At 39.1% G+C, this 15,665-nt stretch overlaps 1 protein-coding gene across 4 annotated transcripts in view; it reads left to right on the forward strand.

Moving 5' to 3' along the window:
• Positions 1-15,665, forward strand: part of SH3GL3 (SH3 domain containing GRB2 like 3, endophilin A3) — a 143,741-nt gene that overhangs the window by 89,608 nt on the left and 38,468 nt on the right. For 3 of the 4 annotated variants that reach the window (XR_004264668.1, XM_032264797.1, XM_032264799.1), the window contains exons 2-5: positions 1,921-1,989; positions 7,673-7,745; positions 9,625-9,768; positions 14,218-14,351. Coding sequence is in view for 3 of the 4 variants with exons in the window: in XM_032264797.1 (XP_032120688.1) it covers positions 1,921-1,989; positions 7,673-7,745; positions 9,625-9,768; positions 14,218-14,351 (420 nt within the window). In the remaining variant the exon portion in view is untranslated. The remainder of the gene's footprint in view (positions 1-1,920; positions 1,990-7,672; positions 7,746-9,624; positions 9,769-14,217; positions 14,352-15,665) is intronic. The other variant, XM_032264798.1, reaches the window with a different exon arrangement.

Here is a 15,665-nt window from a genome sequence, read left to right on the forward strand (position 1 = left end):
TTGGGAGAGCTAACTGATGGATACATCTGTTACAACACTGCTTGGTGTGTGGAAATGAGATTTTTGAATTTTCCTATTGAAAGTTATGCCTTGTATCAAGGCATTAGGGTAAGTCTGACTTTTGTACTCAGCCTGAAAAGTAAGGATTCTTGTCTAGTGTACCAGATAACTTCTGTTATGTGGCAAACCACCCCAAAATTCAGTGGTTTAAAGCAACACTGTTTATTGGACTCCCGTTTCTGTGCCTCATCAGGTGGGGCTGGTCGCAGCTGGGTGTCTCTGATTCTGGGGATGGACTGGTTGTCTCCTTGCTGGGTGTCTGGGCCACTTGTTTCTCTCCATTCAGTAAATTAGTCTGGGCTTATTCACAGGGTAACAACGGTGTTTCAAGAGAGTGGGTGGAAGCACACAATATCTATTATTGCCTAGCAAGGCTTGTTTCTACGGGGTCAAAACAAGTCACAAGCCCAGCCCAGATTCACTAGGTAGGGAGATAGACTCCAGCTCTAGCTGGGAGGAACTGCAGAGACTCAGGACAGGGAGGATGGAGAACCACGGCCATTTCATAGTCTTCTATATCTGTTCTCTTCAAGAAATTCCTTCTCACACTTCAAATTTAAGTTAAATACTGTCTCCACTTAGATTCTTCCTATCAAATTGTAATACAGCATGTGTAACAGTAGTAGCTACTACACTTGTTTGAAACAACCTGCAGTCTTTTCACCATTAATTGACGGCACCTCCCTTACTATGGATTCGCATATTCATATTACTATTTTAAAGGCATAAACAGATGTTAATGTATTTTTCTAAAGAAAATGACTAAACATATTTTCTTCTTCCAGTTTGTCTTCCTCGTTGTTTAATCCAACTGAATTGGTGCCAGACTTACTTTTCTAAAGGGTTTCTCTAACTGTGTTTGATGAAGACTCTTTAGGGATCTCTCACTCATACCCTTTAGCTTGGCATTTGAGAATCTGTGTGCTCTGGGCATTGCCTAACTTTCAGATTTTATTTTCCTCCATTCTTCCTTGCACTAGTTTTCACAGTTAAACACCATTTATTGCTGTCTTTTGAACACATTGGCCGTATACAAATTGTCCTCAGCTCTTGGGCAACATTTTTGGTTGTTACAACTGTGTGTGTGTGTGTGTGTGTGTGTGTGTGTGTGTGTGTCCATGCATGCAGTACTAGCCTTTAGCAAGTAGAGACGGGGCTGCTGCTAAACATCTTGCAGTGCACAGGACAGCCCCCACAACAGAGAATTATCTCCTATAAATATCAGTAGAGCTGAGGCTGAGAAAACCTGTCCTATCCATTCCTGCCTCTGGCTCTTTTTGTTCATGGCCCCTCATCCCAGAAGGCCTTGCCTTCAGTGCTGCCCGATGAAATGTTCCCTGTCCTTAAAAAGCCAGCTCAAATGCCACATCTTCTGGAAAACAGATCCTGCATGAACCCACTCCCAGTGCTGTGGACTCTCAGAGTTCACTCTGTGCATCACTGAAATGCCTACCACTTAGTGCATTTACAATAATTTGTATCTAGCACTGTTAGTTTTCAGTGATTCTTATTGTTCCTTCCTTGTTTTTTAGTTGAATGTTTGTGTGTTGACTCTTTGGCTGAACTGTGTTTCTTGATGACAAGTATCTCTCTTGTCTTTGTCTTACAGCACTTACCATGTGTTTTACATATAGTAGGTGCATAATAAACATCTATTGACTGCATGAGAAATGTATGTCTTCCTGTGCCTTTAGATATGGTCACCCCGGGGGTCCAACAATTTTCTTAAAGGACTTAGTTCAAAAAAATCCAACAAGTTGAATCCAAGTTTTTTTTGTTTCTGTTTTTGTTTTTAATAATTTAGGTCAAAAACGGTGATAAATCATTGTACAACGCAATTATTTATGTTTATTTCTGCAGCTGTTTAGTGAAAAAATAAGTGGTGCTGAAGGAACTAAACTAGACGATGAATTTCTTGACATGGAAAGGGTAAGAGAGCATTTTAATATGTAAATTGATTAGAAACTGACTTTCATTGTGATATGAGATATACTGCTATTGTAAAGAATATTCGAGTGGAAATCTAGGATGTTTAAATATAGATGTGGATTATGCAATCCACAAGGCAGTGCTTTCTGACATCCCAGCCCAAATCAGATCCTCCCCCTGTAGCCACATCTAGCCTGGGCAAGTGGAGTGAGATCGATGTAGCTAACTGGTTCCCTCTAGTGGCCAGAAGTCAGAATGTGCAAAAGATGGGCAATCTTGGCAGTAATTGCAAGGCCAAAGTAATTGGTAGTGCATGTTTTGGATAATCAAAATGTGTTTCTGGAACAAGATTTTTCAAATGCATAATGATTTATTCACCATGTGGAAGACTGAGGCTCTGTTCCTATGTGTTGCAGGAGCTGCATAATAAATAACTTTTCTCCTGGTTCTGCCATTAGAACTAGCGGTGTGAACTTGGATAAGTTAATTTATCTTTTTGAACTGATACAGGGATAAGTGAGCCCTGCTTGCCTCACGTGGATGTTGTGAGAATAATGCAAACATTAACGTATTTGAAATAACTTAGAAAAAATATGACTGGCTTAGAACAGAAAAATGGTATCATCTCTGTCTCTTAACATGTTTCCCAGTCAGCTGTGTGGAGTTGCTGATGTGCATGTAGAACTAGAACCACCAGCATTAACAAGATACTGTTTCTTTCCTCATTGTCTGGGCCTTTTAAACATAGCCTTGTTTTAATAATTAGACCCTCCCAGAGGAGAGAGGGAGGAAATGAAGCAAGGCATCCACCCTCAGGTGCAACATCAAGGCAGGTAGCAGAGATGTCAACAGGTGCTGGGGAAGGAAGTTCAGCCCCAGGCTGTGTACAGCCTGGGAGAGTATCTCATCAGGATACCTTGGCTCTGGCCAGCTCATCTTCCAGGGAGTTCTCTGTTTTCTGGATGAGAGCTATTAAGTGTCTAGAAATGTTAATACCTTTAGGAGGAAAAGCTTATTTTGTTTTTGCTTTTGAAAAAGACTTAATTTCTGAATCTTAAATCCATAGAAACATGTTCACACCATTAACATACTTTAAATTACTTAAGAAAGTCCTAACATACAAAGATGTGATGTGTAGCTTTGTTACTAACAAAATGATCCAGTTGAAATGTTAAATTTGAAAGCATTTTTCAAGAGTTTTAGTGTCAGTTGATGGATTGAGATCCTTCTTGCTTACCTCCTTTTCCCTCTAAAAACCCCAGTGAGTTACAGAAAAAAATATAAAGTCTATTATCTGTTTTATTACAGCATCGAAAAGCATGGAAACATATAATACATGACCAGAAGTTTTAAAAACCTTCCAGGAGTGATGCATTAGATGGTATTAGACCCACGTAAAACATGATACAGAAATGAGAAAGTAATAGGAAAATATATTCTATAATAAATGTTAACCATATAAAAATAGAGGAACAATAGTAAAATCAAAATAAAATTTGATGCAAGAGAAGCACTAAATGAAAAAAGCTTTTTAATTATAAAAAGATACAGTCAATGTAGTCTATCAGGAAATTATAATAGTTTTGAACCATTCTGCACTACATAACATAGCATCTGAATTTGTAAGGTAGGAGCTGTGAGAAATACATGGATAGTTGTTAAAAATAGAAGTACTGTAGACTTCACATACCTCTCTCATAAAATAGATTAAACTGACAATAATCAATAGGCTCATGGAGGATTTGCATTGAATATGATTAATAACTTTGATTATAAATAAATATAAATATCTGCATCCCCCAAATGGATAATGTGCATTGTTTTTTCAAATTCCTTTGGAACAAATAAAGTAATGAATTATGTACTAGGTTACAGAAAAAAAACTCAATAAAAATTTTCCAAAGTGATACTATAGAACACAAGAATTATAAGGGAAGGTATAGCTTTGGAAATTTAAAAATATATAAAAATAATTCTTAGTTTAAAGAGCAAATGGAAAGTAAAATGACATTATTTAGGCACCAGTGGCAATTCTGTATGTCAAAACCTGTAATATGTGGCTAAATTTTAAATGTATTTAAAGAAAATAAATGTTGGGAGAAAATGAATAAATCATGCAATCCAAGAAGCAAGGAAAATAACAGCAAATTAAATTACTCTAGGTAGAAGACAGAAATCAATATAAATTAAAGACAGATTAATAAAATAGAAAACAACCACAAAAAGATAGAAACAATAAAACCAAGAGCTTTCGAAAACCTGAAAAACCTCTACCAAGTTTGACCAAGAGGGAGAAAAAGGAAAAACACAAATTACTTAAGGAAGAAGAAAGGGGATATGCCCACTGATAGTATTTTTTTTAAAAAGAATACCATAAATAAGCATCAGAGATGAGAGGTGCTAGCCGCTCTCTCACGCAGGGGCTGGGCCTAAGGGAGTCAGTGGCACAGGCTTTGGACGCCTCATGGGCAGGGTGCCAGCATTAAACAGAAATTCCAGACTTAACTAACCAGGATGCCTCCATACCAGGTTGACTTCACAAAAATAATTTTCACCATTCTGCTTTTCTCTGTTTTTCTTAATGGTTTGGCAAGATAGTTGCATAGCATTTTGTTGACTTGAAAACACACACACACACACACACACACACACACACACACACACACACACACACTAGTGTCCCTGGTTATTCTCGAGGGAGATTTTGTTTGTTAAGCTGCATGAGTTTTTGTTTGCTTTGTTGTTGTTGTTTTTTGATGCTCATCTTGACTGTCCACATTAGCCAACATGTTTACTCTTCAGTTTGTAAACGGTTTATTTCTAGCTCTGATGCTTGGGCTGGTGGGTGGCAGCCCCAGTGTGTCCATGCCAGGGCCTATGAGGACTTGTAAGTTTTTGGTCATTTGTTTCTTGGGCTTTTTTGTTTCAAAAGTTATAAAAACATCTGAAGTAGAAAATGCCCCCACTCTAATTCTCTCATCATCATCATCATTATTCCGAGGTGACCCTTAGCTTTCTGGTGACTTTTCATGTCCAAAAGGGTTGTATATATCAAAGGGAACACCCTAAGTTTTGTTTTACAATGTAACAAATTAGATATTAATTAAATCTAAAATCCTCATTCTTCTTAAGCTTTAAGCTGAACTTATGAATCTTATTTCCAAATTTAGTACTTTTGCTATGATAATCTTATAGTTAATTTTCATTTGAGGTTGCGTTAATTAACCCATAAGCTTAACAGTTTCAATCCTTAAATATTTACCACCCATTATATAATTAAGCAAATTCTCTTAGACATTTCAAACTGTAATCGTAAAGGCAATGTGTAGGATTCCCTCCAACTTCACATCAAATCTATAACAGTATTTTCCTAAGCCCTTATATTTCTTGTAACTCTAATTAAGATATAAACATTTAGGTTATTGGATTCTCTTAAATATTCCAAAGATCTTGGCAAACAGCTGAACACACCAAAGAAAGCTCAAAGTCACAAAACTTGTTACTAGGCCAAACGCACACACACATGCCCACTTGCACACACAGCACACGAGTATCAGTAATACAGGTTTGACTCCTTTTTTTTTTTTCTTTATCATTTCTGTACTGTCTTTTAAAACTTTCCTGGGGCTCCAAATTAATGTATTTAGCCAAAATTAATGTATTTAGCTAAGGGGAACAAATACCATTTCAGGGTGGACAAGATTGCTTTGTTGCAAACTTGTGACCCTGGCCAGATCATAGTTTTCTAAATTACAAAAATGTTGTCTTTATTATAAATCGCCCCGCAGCTTGCTTTCTTCCTTAGCAATGTACTTTGAATATCGATCTTCCTTATTTTTTTTCCTTATGATTAAAGAGTATTCCTTTACTTGGATGTTTCATAATTTATCCATTCAGTCTCCTATTGATTTCCATTTTCAGTATTACATAAAATGGCCTAATGAACATGTTTTTCCCTTCACTGCAATTTGCTGATGTGTTTCTAAAAGGATAAATCCTTAGAAATATAATAGCTGGCTCATTAATATGCCTATTAATAAGAACTTCTGCCTTGATCTCCAAAACCTATCCTTTTGCATTCCTGTTGTATATGAAATGACCCATTACTCCATACCCATATAATACCTGATATTGGGTATAATTGATTTTTAAAATGTTTTAACAATATGGAGAGTGTAAAATATCTCCTTTTTATTTACAGTTGTGAATATTTTTTCAAATCTTTGTAGGTAGCTTGTGTTTTTCCTCTTGCTCTGTTGCCCAGGCTGGAGTGCAGTGGCACAATCTCGGCTCACTGCAACCTCCGCCTCCTGGGTTCAAGCAATTCTCCCACCTCAGCCTCTTGAGTAGCTGAGATTATAGTCACCTGCCAACCTGGTCTTGACCTCAAGTGACCCACCCACCTCAGTCTCCCAAAGTGCTGAGATTAAAGGCGTGTGCCACCTTGCCCGGCCTTTTCCTTCTTTCTTATTTGTTTAAATGGGAATTTTGAATATTAGAGATACTAACCCTTTGTCTTTATATATTTTTGTTGGCCACTTTTGTCAAACTTCATGTGCTGTGTCTTTTTCTGTTCAGTTGTTAAGCTTTTATGGAGTAAGAATTTTGGTCTTTTTATTTATGACATTTGAGTTTCAGGTCCCGGTTAGAAGTTTCTTCCTACTCCAGTGTTTCAAAATACTGTCCTTTATATGTTAGTCATTTTATAGTCTTTTTTTTTGATTGATATTTTTAATCATGTATATAATGTGAAAAATCACTTTACTATCAATTTGCCAAATTGTAACAAAAAATAAAAAAGTTGAAATTATGATGGGATTTGAATGAATTTTGCATCTTAATTTGGGGAGAATGCATATCTTTCCAAAATTGAGTTTTCCCATCTAAGAATGTGGTTTTTCAAATAGGTGTTGTGAATGTCCCATAATAGTTATTCCTTGTTATTGCATTTTATTGCTTTTATGAATAATATCTTTTTCTTTACATTTTCTCCTGGACTACTGATGGTATAAATAAAGCTATTGCAACTTGCATTTTAATTTTATTGTCTATTCCCATATTAGCTCTCTGGTTAACTAACAACCACAAAGTCCAGGAATGGTTTTGCACAAGGAAAGATTCAGTCTTAACTAGAAAGGGTTAACTTTCAGGGAAGGTTTGGGGAGAACTTTGATGTTAACATCTTCTGACCATAGCACAAATGAATATGTTTATTGTATTATAATATTAATGATTATGATTCTTTTATTGATTACTGAGCTAGTTGCCAATATGAATCATTATTATAGCATCCTTATATAAGTATAGAAATTCAAGTTCACCTATCAAAAGGAGAGTTTGATTCATGTCTAGTCTTAGCTTTGAGAGACTTCCAAGTATATCTAATCATCTAATGGAGCATAATAACTTTTGCAGATTTTCTAAATATTACCTTAATATTCATTTTAATGTTAAAAGGAAAAGTAAATTAATGTTCTCCAGCATCACTGGAAGGAGGTGATGTTCCAAAATCAAAAACTGAAAAAATGTTGCCTCTCCCAAAAATGTTGAAAACATTCATTTGGATAAAATCATCATAGTGGTGTTATAAGAATTAAATTAATTAAAATTACTCCTCTGTTTGTTCTTCTGCGAATTTTTTGAGTTTGTCATTTACTAATGTTTTAAAAATTTTGCTTTTAAGAAAATAGATGTTACCAATAAAGCTGTTGCAGAAATTCTTTCAAAAACCACTGAATATCTTCAGCCAAATCCAGGTAAAGTTGAAATATTCTCTTGTTTATTTGCTGTCACAGACCCTAATAACCCATGTTTACTTGGTGTTTAGTTGACATAATCTAGAAACAATGTCCTCTGTGTCCCAGTAATGAAATTCAGTTTTTAAAGCTGAGTCTCTAGTGACCAAAGGTAGTTGCGTTCAGTCCTACTGATGAGAAACAGAACAACTATTTCTGTGAACTTCGGTTGACATCATCCGAATGGAGTTCTGGTCATAGCAACAAGGCAGCGCTGGGCAAGGGTTTTTTATGAGTTACTTCAGAAAGCCACTAAACATTTGGCAAATATTTTCTTACTCCCTTATATCCTCTTTATAATTTTTTTTTAATTCTGCTTTTGTGTACCATATACATAGAAGTATATGTTAATTTGAAAGAGCGTTCTCTTCATGGCTCAAATGCTGGAGAAAGAAGGTGTGGTAAATATGAAAGATGGTGTGCGTCGAGTGTCACATCAGCTTCTCCACAGAAGGTCTGGGTTTCTAGGTCCCCAAGCAGCATCTTGGGGACTTAGATGTTTTCCCAAGTTGTAAATTATAGGAACCAGTAGAGGGCGCCTAAGCCTTGAGTTCTGTAGATTTCTGAAGCTGACTTTCCTTTTTAGAAATTTATTATTTGCATGGAGTTCCTGTGATTCCCTTGGCTGTAGGAATCAGCACAAACCTAACCATTTGAAAATTGAGAAAGTAAAAATTTAAGAATATAAATTTTATCAGATGTATCCAGGCAGGTTCATTACAGTTGCATTGATGATGATAGCTTTGAAAACCATAAGAATGTATCTTGTCCCTGGCTGCTCAGTGATTGAAATGAGCCATGCCAGTTTCTTTTCCTGATATGTCAGTCAGTCAAATATTTAATAAGTGCTTTCTCTGCACAAGAGGATTTTGGGGTGCTGGAATACACTATGAAGTCAGACAGATACTCCACCCTCAACCATCTGACCCTTGAATGAGATAAGGAGGTGTTGGCCAGCAATAAAAGTGTCCAGTGGCCAGAGGTCTCTAGTTATTCCTAGAGAAGAGGCAGCCCTAGCAACCTCTTACCCAGTTTAATAGCTCTCATCTACATTCCTCTGCATCCCATATCCCCCTCCGACAGTGGGAAGTAGACTGTGAGCTCCTTGAGAGCAAAGGCTGTCTCTGGAGTCCCAGTAATAAGCAAGTGTGTTGTTGCAGCAATGAGTAAATACTCATTGCCTGAGTCAGAGGAAGTAAAAGAAGGTAAGACAGTGATGCCTGTCACCTCCTTAGGGAGCGGGGGCTGAGCTGCACCTGGGACCAGCCACACAAGGCTAGTGTTCACTAGGGGTGGTGGGGGGGGTTCTGTTTCTTCCTATGGTTCTGCCTCCTAAACAGCAGCACCTGCCTCCCATAATTCTGAATACCATTAGGCTGAATCAGTCCTTGGGAAGAGCAAAAGAGTGATCAGTTGGTTGTTTGAAACATCCTCCTCGGCAATTCTGTTTTTGTTTACATTTAAAGAAAAAGCATGTTGGTGTCACGTAGGGTCAGTGTCTGACTTCACGTGTTAGCAATTGCAAGCTTTCCAAAGGGTCTCACTTGAGGGGTGGTGCTCAGAAAAGCCCGGGTCACTATTATTTGAAGTCAGCAATGTGCGCCATCATTTCTGTGGTTCATGATGGCTGTGCAACAGGGCACTTAGCCACCCACCTTGGTAAAGAACCTAGAAAATTACATGGGAAAATTAACTAGTTCACACACGTTCGTTTCAGGCCTTGGGTTGCTGGCATTTTGTTTAAGGTGATCTCAGTTTTGGCAGCTGCGCTTGTTAAATGCTATGTACCTGCCACTCCATCTTGTAACTTTAAAGAATTACAAATGACAATGTTTTTAAGCATACAGAGCTAAGCTAGGAATGCTGAACACTGTGTCGAAGATCCGAGGGCAGGTGAAGACCACGGGATACCCGCAGACAGAAGGCTTGCTGGGGGACTGTATGCTGAAATATGGGAAGGAGCTCGGGGAAGACTCCACCTTTGGTGAGTTATGCAGAGATCACCTGGGGGAGCTGAGAACTCCTCCAGTATGCTTTTAGGTTATGCACAAACCCTTTAGTTTAACAACCTTTGTTATTTTTCCACATTACCAAAGTAATACATGTTAAATGGCAGGAGGTTTAGAAAAGATAGGTAAGTAAAATGAAGAAAAATACTAACATCACCTGTAATCCCATATCCACTGATTGGCCTAATTAAACTCTGTTGTGTGTCTTTTTTTTTTTTTTGAGACCAGGTCTTTTCCCACGCTGGAGTACAGTGGCATGATCTTGGCTGACTACAACCTCCGCCTCCCAGGTTCAAACAATTCTTGTGCCTCAGCCTTCTGAGTAGCTGAGATTACAGGCTCAAGCCACCATGCCTGGTTAATTTTTTGTATTTTTAAGAGAGACAGGGTTTCGCCATAATGCCAGGCTGGTTTTGAACTCCTAACCTCAAGCAAGCTGCCCACCTTGGCCTCCCAAAGTGCTGGGATTATAGGAGTAAGCCACAGCACTTGGCCTGTTGTGTATCTTTTATACCTTGTTTATTTTTATTATATGTATTCACATGTACTTTTAAAAACGACAATAAGGCCGGGCGCGGTGGCTCACACCTGTAATCCCAGCACTTTGGGAGGCCGAGGCAGGTGGATCATGAGGTCAAGAGATCGAGACCATCCTGGCCAACATGGTGAAATCCCATCTCTACTCAAATACAAAAATTAGCTTGGCATGGTGGCACATGCCTGTAGTACCAGCTACTTGGGAGGCTGGGGCAGGAGAATTGCTTGAACCTAGGAGGTGGAGGTTGCAGTGAGCCGAGATCACACCAGTGCACTCCAGCCTGGCACTTGGTGACAGAGCAGGACTCTGTCTCAAAAAAAAAAAAAAAAGACAATAAGGGCATAGTACATATACTCTTTGGTAACACTGACTATATCATGATCCATAATCATAAAATAATTCATATCATAAAATAATCTATGATATTGTTTTTAGCGGCTACATAATATTCCGTGTGTCATAGTTTGTTCAGTCAATCTCATTTACTAAATAAATTTTTCTTTATGTAAAAACATTTTACATAGCATTTATAATAACCATTTCCATAGGTAGATCTTTGGGGATATCCAAAATGATATTCTTTGACATAATTTAGAAAAAATGCCTAGTATAAAATTCCTGAGTCAAGAGCATGCTCATTTTTCAGGTTTTGAAAGCATATTCGTAGCTCACCCTTCAGAAGGGTTCCACCCTTTTGACACTGTTGCCAGGAGTGAGTGAGAGTATGTTTCTCAATACAGTTCATGACCCCAGGGATTATCTTTCTAGTTTACTTTTAAATAACTGATCATTTGATATGTAGTGTATAAAAATGATATCTCATTGCCGTTTTGGATCACATGTGAGGTAGAGTTATTTTGTGTGTTTGTCATTGGTTTTGTGAATCGTGTGTTTGTGTCCTTGGCCTGCTTTTGCATTAGGAGGTCAATTTCTTTCCTTCCTGTCTCATGAAGTCTTTAAATGGTCAGGATATTTGCTCATTGACTGTCTTGTATGTTGACGAAGTTTTGTCCCAGGTAAGCATTTACCCCTGGACCTTGTTTATGAAGGTCATTTCAATGGAGAGAGATTTTTATTTTTTATTTAGCGAAGCTCTTTAGTCTTCCTTTATGGTTTCTAGCTTTTTGGAATCATATTTAGAAAATCTTTTTCATTCCACTCCCTGGCAAAGGTTATAAATGTTTATTTATGCTTGTTTTTGAATCCTGGATTTTCTTAACTTTAAATTTCCAAGCTCCTGCATTTATTGGAGCTATAGTGCAATCGGGTTCTAATTTTGTTTTCTGACAAATAAATAGCTTGTTCCAGTACTTTATGGAAAAGTCCAACTTTCTCCTGATGTTTTGAAATGATTCTTTTATTATAGACTAAATTTTTATACATTAAGCTTGTTTATGGTCTTTCTCTTTTGTTTATTGATCTATATCCTGTTTTGATTCAGCGTCATGTTGTTTTAAGCATTGAAGTTTTAAAACATACTTTAATATATTTTACTAAAAATTTAGGTATTTTATTGTAAAAAGTTTACAGACACACTTACTGGTTTTATTTTTCCAGGTGAAACTTAAGTCCCTGCTATTTAAAAAAGTCATTAAATTTTGACTGAGATTCATTTAAATTAATACATTAAATTGAGGATGAATTGGATTTAATGTATTAGGTATTCCAAACGAATTTGGCATATTTGCTATTCAAGTAGTAGTAACAAGGCAGGAGATGGAAGTTGAGAAATCAAATATTTGGCCACAGTAATCATTCTAGGAAATTGGAGAAAAATATCTTTTGAAAAAAATTTTAAAATTCAAGCATCCAAACATTAATTAGTGACAAAGGGTAACATTAACCCTTAGAGCAGTATAATATGAATTTTATTTTCATTCCAAGGGCCAATGGGGACGAGATGGCCTATTTCTTACTCTGAAGGCACATCAGTGAAGGAGACAGGTGAGACTGCCAGGCAGGCCTTGAAATCCAAGGACGTTCCTGCTGTGCACCTGGCCTTAGTGACAGCCAGACAGTTTGGTAGCTTCCCAGGTGCCCAGCAACCTAAAGGAACTCAGGTTAAGGAAGAGAACTGATGTCAGCAGGGCATCAAGAACACATAGACTTCTGCTGTTCCAAGGAAGAGGCTGTGCCTTTGGATGTTTTCTTTTGGGTGGCCACATGCTAGGACCTCCTACAGTGCAGAAACCTCAGTGGGTGGAAGCTGAGCCCCAGACCCGTGTGGAATTTGACAGCACCAGTCTCGGACAAGGAGAGGGAATGTCAGATTTAGGGAGGTGGCCCCTGCGCAGAGTGTCATCTTTGGAGTCTCCAACATATGAAAATATTTCTGTCATTGACATTGTGAGGCATTGGCACTGGTGGCAGAGGGGCTGGATTGGGGGGTCAAGCAATACCATTTCTCACCATTTGGGCAGGAAAAGAGTCCACAGGCTAGGAAGGGACATTTCGTCTTCATTTAGGAATGATTTAGAAACACACTTTGGAGAGTTGAGCTAAGGAAATTTAGCTTCCAAGGAGGAATGAAGCTACCACTGGGTCTGAATGGAGTCCTGAGAAAGCCTTAGTTTAGAGTAACGGTTCCGACTTCTGTTTTGCAAGGTCCTATCTATCTAGTATGTTTCTGGTTTTTTTTATTTTGTTTTGTTTTTTTACTGAGTGTTGCTCTGTCGCCCAGGCTAGAGTGCAGTGGTGTGATCTCAGCTCACTGCAACCTCTGCCTCCCAGGATCAAGCGATTCTCCTGCCTCAGCCTCCCCAATAGCTGGGATTACAGGCACACACCACCACACCTAGCTAAGTTCTGTATTTTTAGTAGAAATGGGGTTTCAGCATGTTAGTCAGGCTGAGCTCAAACTCCTGACTTCATGACCTGCCCACCTCAGCCTCCCAAAGTTCTGGGATTACAGGTGTGAGCCTCCGCGCCCGGCCGCCATCTCTGTTTTACAGGGGAATACGTTATCCGTGCCCTCGACTGATGGGGGAAACAACTCAAAGGTCAGATTTAGGCTGGGCTTTAAGATCTCCTTCAAGCCTAGAAATTGAGCAACCTCAATCTCCATCTTTTTACAAGATCAATTTGGAAAACCCCAAATATAGGAAAAATAGTTCATTCTAGTCCAGTGTTTGCCAGGCATGTTTTCTAGAGACCCTGCAACCCTCATTGTACAGAGAACTAGAGGGCACCTGGTTTGCAATAATCTTGCAAATTACTATAGATTGACTGGACTGAGATACCATGCTGTAATCCAGGAAAAACTGCCTGTCACTATCCAAGCCAGAAAGGCTGGCCTGGGCCCCAGTGCACCACCAGACCCCCACCCCACCCTGCTGACAGGATGTCCCATGTGACATCAGCAGGCTTTCTTTGACATCAAGAGAAGGCAGGGAGCCTTAGAACCTTCTAGAAGGATACAGGGAGTAGCCTTGAGAAGATCTCACAGCTAGAAGCTGAGATGTTTTATTTGTTTATTTCTATTGTAATCTTTATTGGTTAACACTTAGTCCCATGAGTGAATCTTTTCATTGTTTACAAAGAGATTTATTCTCGAGCTTCCAAGGAACCCTCCGTGCCAGTTTCCCAAAGTACCAGTTTTTTGAAAAGGATCTTTATCTCCATCTAGTGGCCCAAATGGTAAGTACTTCGGTCTGCCCGCCTCAGCTGTATTTGCTGTGGTGGCGAAGTGCAGAACATAGAGAGGAAAACGCAGAAAATAGGAAGCCTTGCCTTTTCTTTTTCATTCTGATCCAGGATTCAGAGGCCCTGCAGCAAGGACCTTGCTACACCATCATCCACAGACTTTTGGTAAATAATGAAATAAATAGCACTGTTAACCTGGAGTAGTCTCCCGAAGAACCTTTTGTATTTGTGTTTTCTATTCAAGGCAATGCATTGATAGAAGTTGGTGAATCCATGAAGCTAATGGCTGAGGTGAAAGACTCTCTTGATATTAATGTAAAGCAAACTTTTATTGATCCACTTCAGTTACTACAAGATAAAGATTTAAAAGAGATTGGGGTAAGTCTTCCAGGATATAAATATATCTGTTGCAAAATGATGTTTGTATTTAAAATCATTAGAACGTTTCAACAGGGACTCGCTGATGGAATCATCTTATGATACTTGTAGGTAGGGTAAAAATAACTCAGTTTTATTTTCCTGGGTTCACTGGAAAGGAGTGCCAGGATCCATTAGCCCTATCTACCCTGGAGATAGGGCAGGATAATGGGACGGGATGTAAGCCATATTCTTCCAGCTGGAAATTCTGTATCTAGTTGAAGCCAGCTCAAAGCCAGGCTAAATATCCATATTTCTGCACCATTTATCACATAAAGTAATTGTATAACTTTGTAGTTGATTTTTTTATTATCAAAATCATACCATAGTTGCAAGTTTTGATGTGTTGCCCTGGTGGTCATTACTTTCCATTACTTCTCAAGAAAATCAATACCTAGAAATTGAATGTTTCATTTGGAAAACTGTTAAAAATGGCTTGTACGGGAACTTTCAGGTACCTGGAAGTAACTGCATACCACTTACGTGGTGGCATTTTTGTAGATGTGCAAAAACAGCCCCGAGACTTCTGCACAACCAGGGACTTCTCTGGAGGTACAAGCACTCTCTTATGGATATGCACAGAAGATGTCCTCCAGGTGCCCTCCAGCATGTCTGAGGGCAGCCTGGGACAGCTTGGAGGCCATTTGGGCCTTGCGCGTATCCTGTTTTCCCTTCTTCAGACCTATTGATTCTCAAAGTATGGTCCCTGGACCAGCAACATCAACATCACTTGTGAAAAATGCAAATTCTTGGGCCCCATCCCTTACCTCCTGAATCAGAAATCTTGAGGGTGAAGCCCAGCAAGTCTGTGTTTTATAAAGTCCTCCAGGTGATTCGGAGCCATGCTAATGTTCAAAAACCACTGTTCCAGCCCATCCTTTCCAGACTGGGAGTCTGGGGTGTGCAAATGGGGAGAAAGCACAAAGCAAAGCGTCACCAGGGAGCTGGAAATAATTCAGTGAGGCTGGGTGGAGTTCATGTGCTGAAGGGGTAGCAATAAGGCCACAGAGGAAAGGAGGGGTCAGGCCGTGAAGGGCTGAGGGGCTGCATCTTCACTCCACTGCCTGTGGGCAGCCAGGACGGTTTGCAGATCAGGAAGGGCGCCCTAGCTGTGGGCTGGAGAATGGACAGGAGGGAGTGCGATGTGATGCCAGTGGTCAAGAGCGGTCTTTGTCCTTTCACCCCTTCTCCTGGCCGAGTCACCTCACTCCCCAGCCCAGATATGCTTTCCTTTGGGAAGCTGTTTGTTCTTTTCCTAGACTCCATGGGGTGCCC

Source organism: Sapajus apella, unplaced genomic scaffold (assembly GCF_009761245.1).
Source record: "Sapajus apella isolate SASKATOON/1434 unplaced genomic scaffold, GSC_monkey_1.0 scaffold147, whole genome shotgun sequence".
NCBI lineage: Eukaryota > Metazoa > Chordata > Mammalia > Primates > Cebidae > Sapajus > Sapajus apella.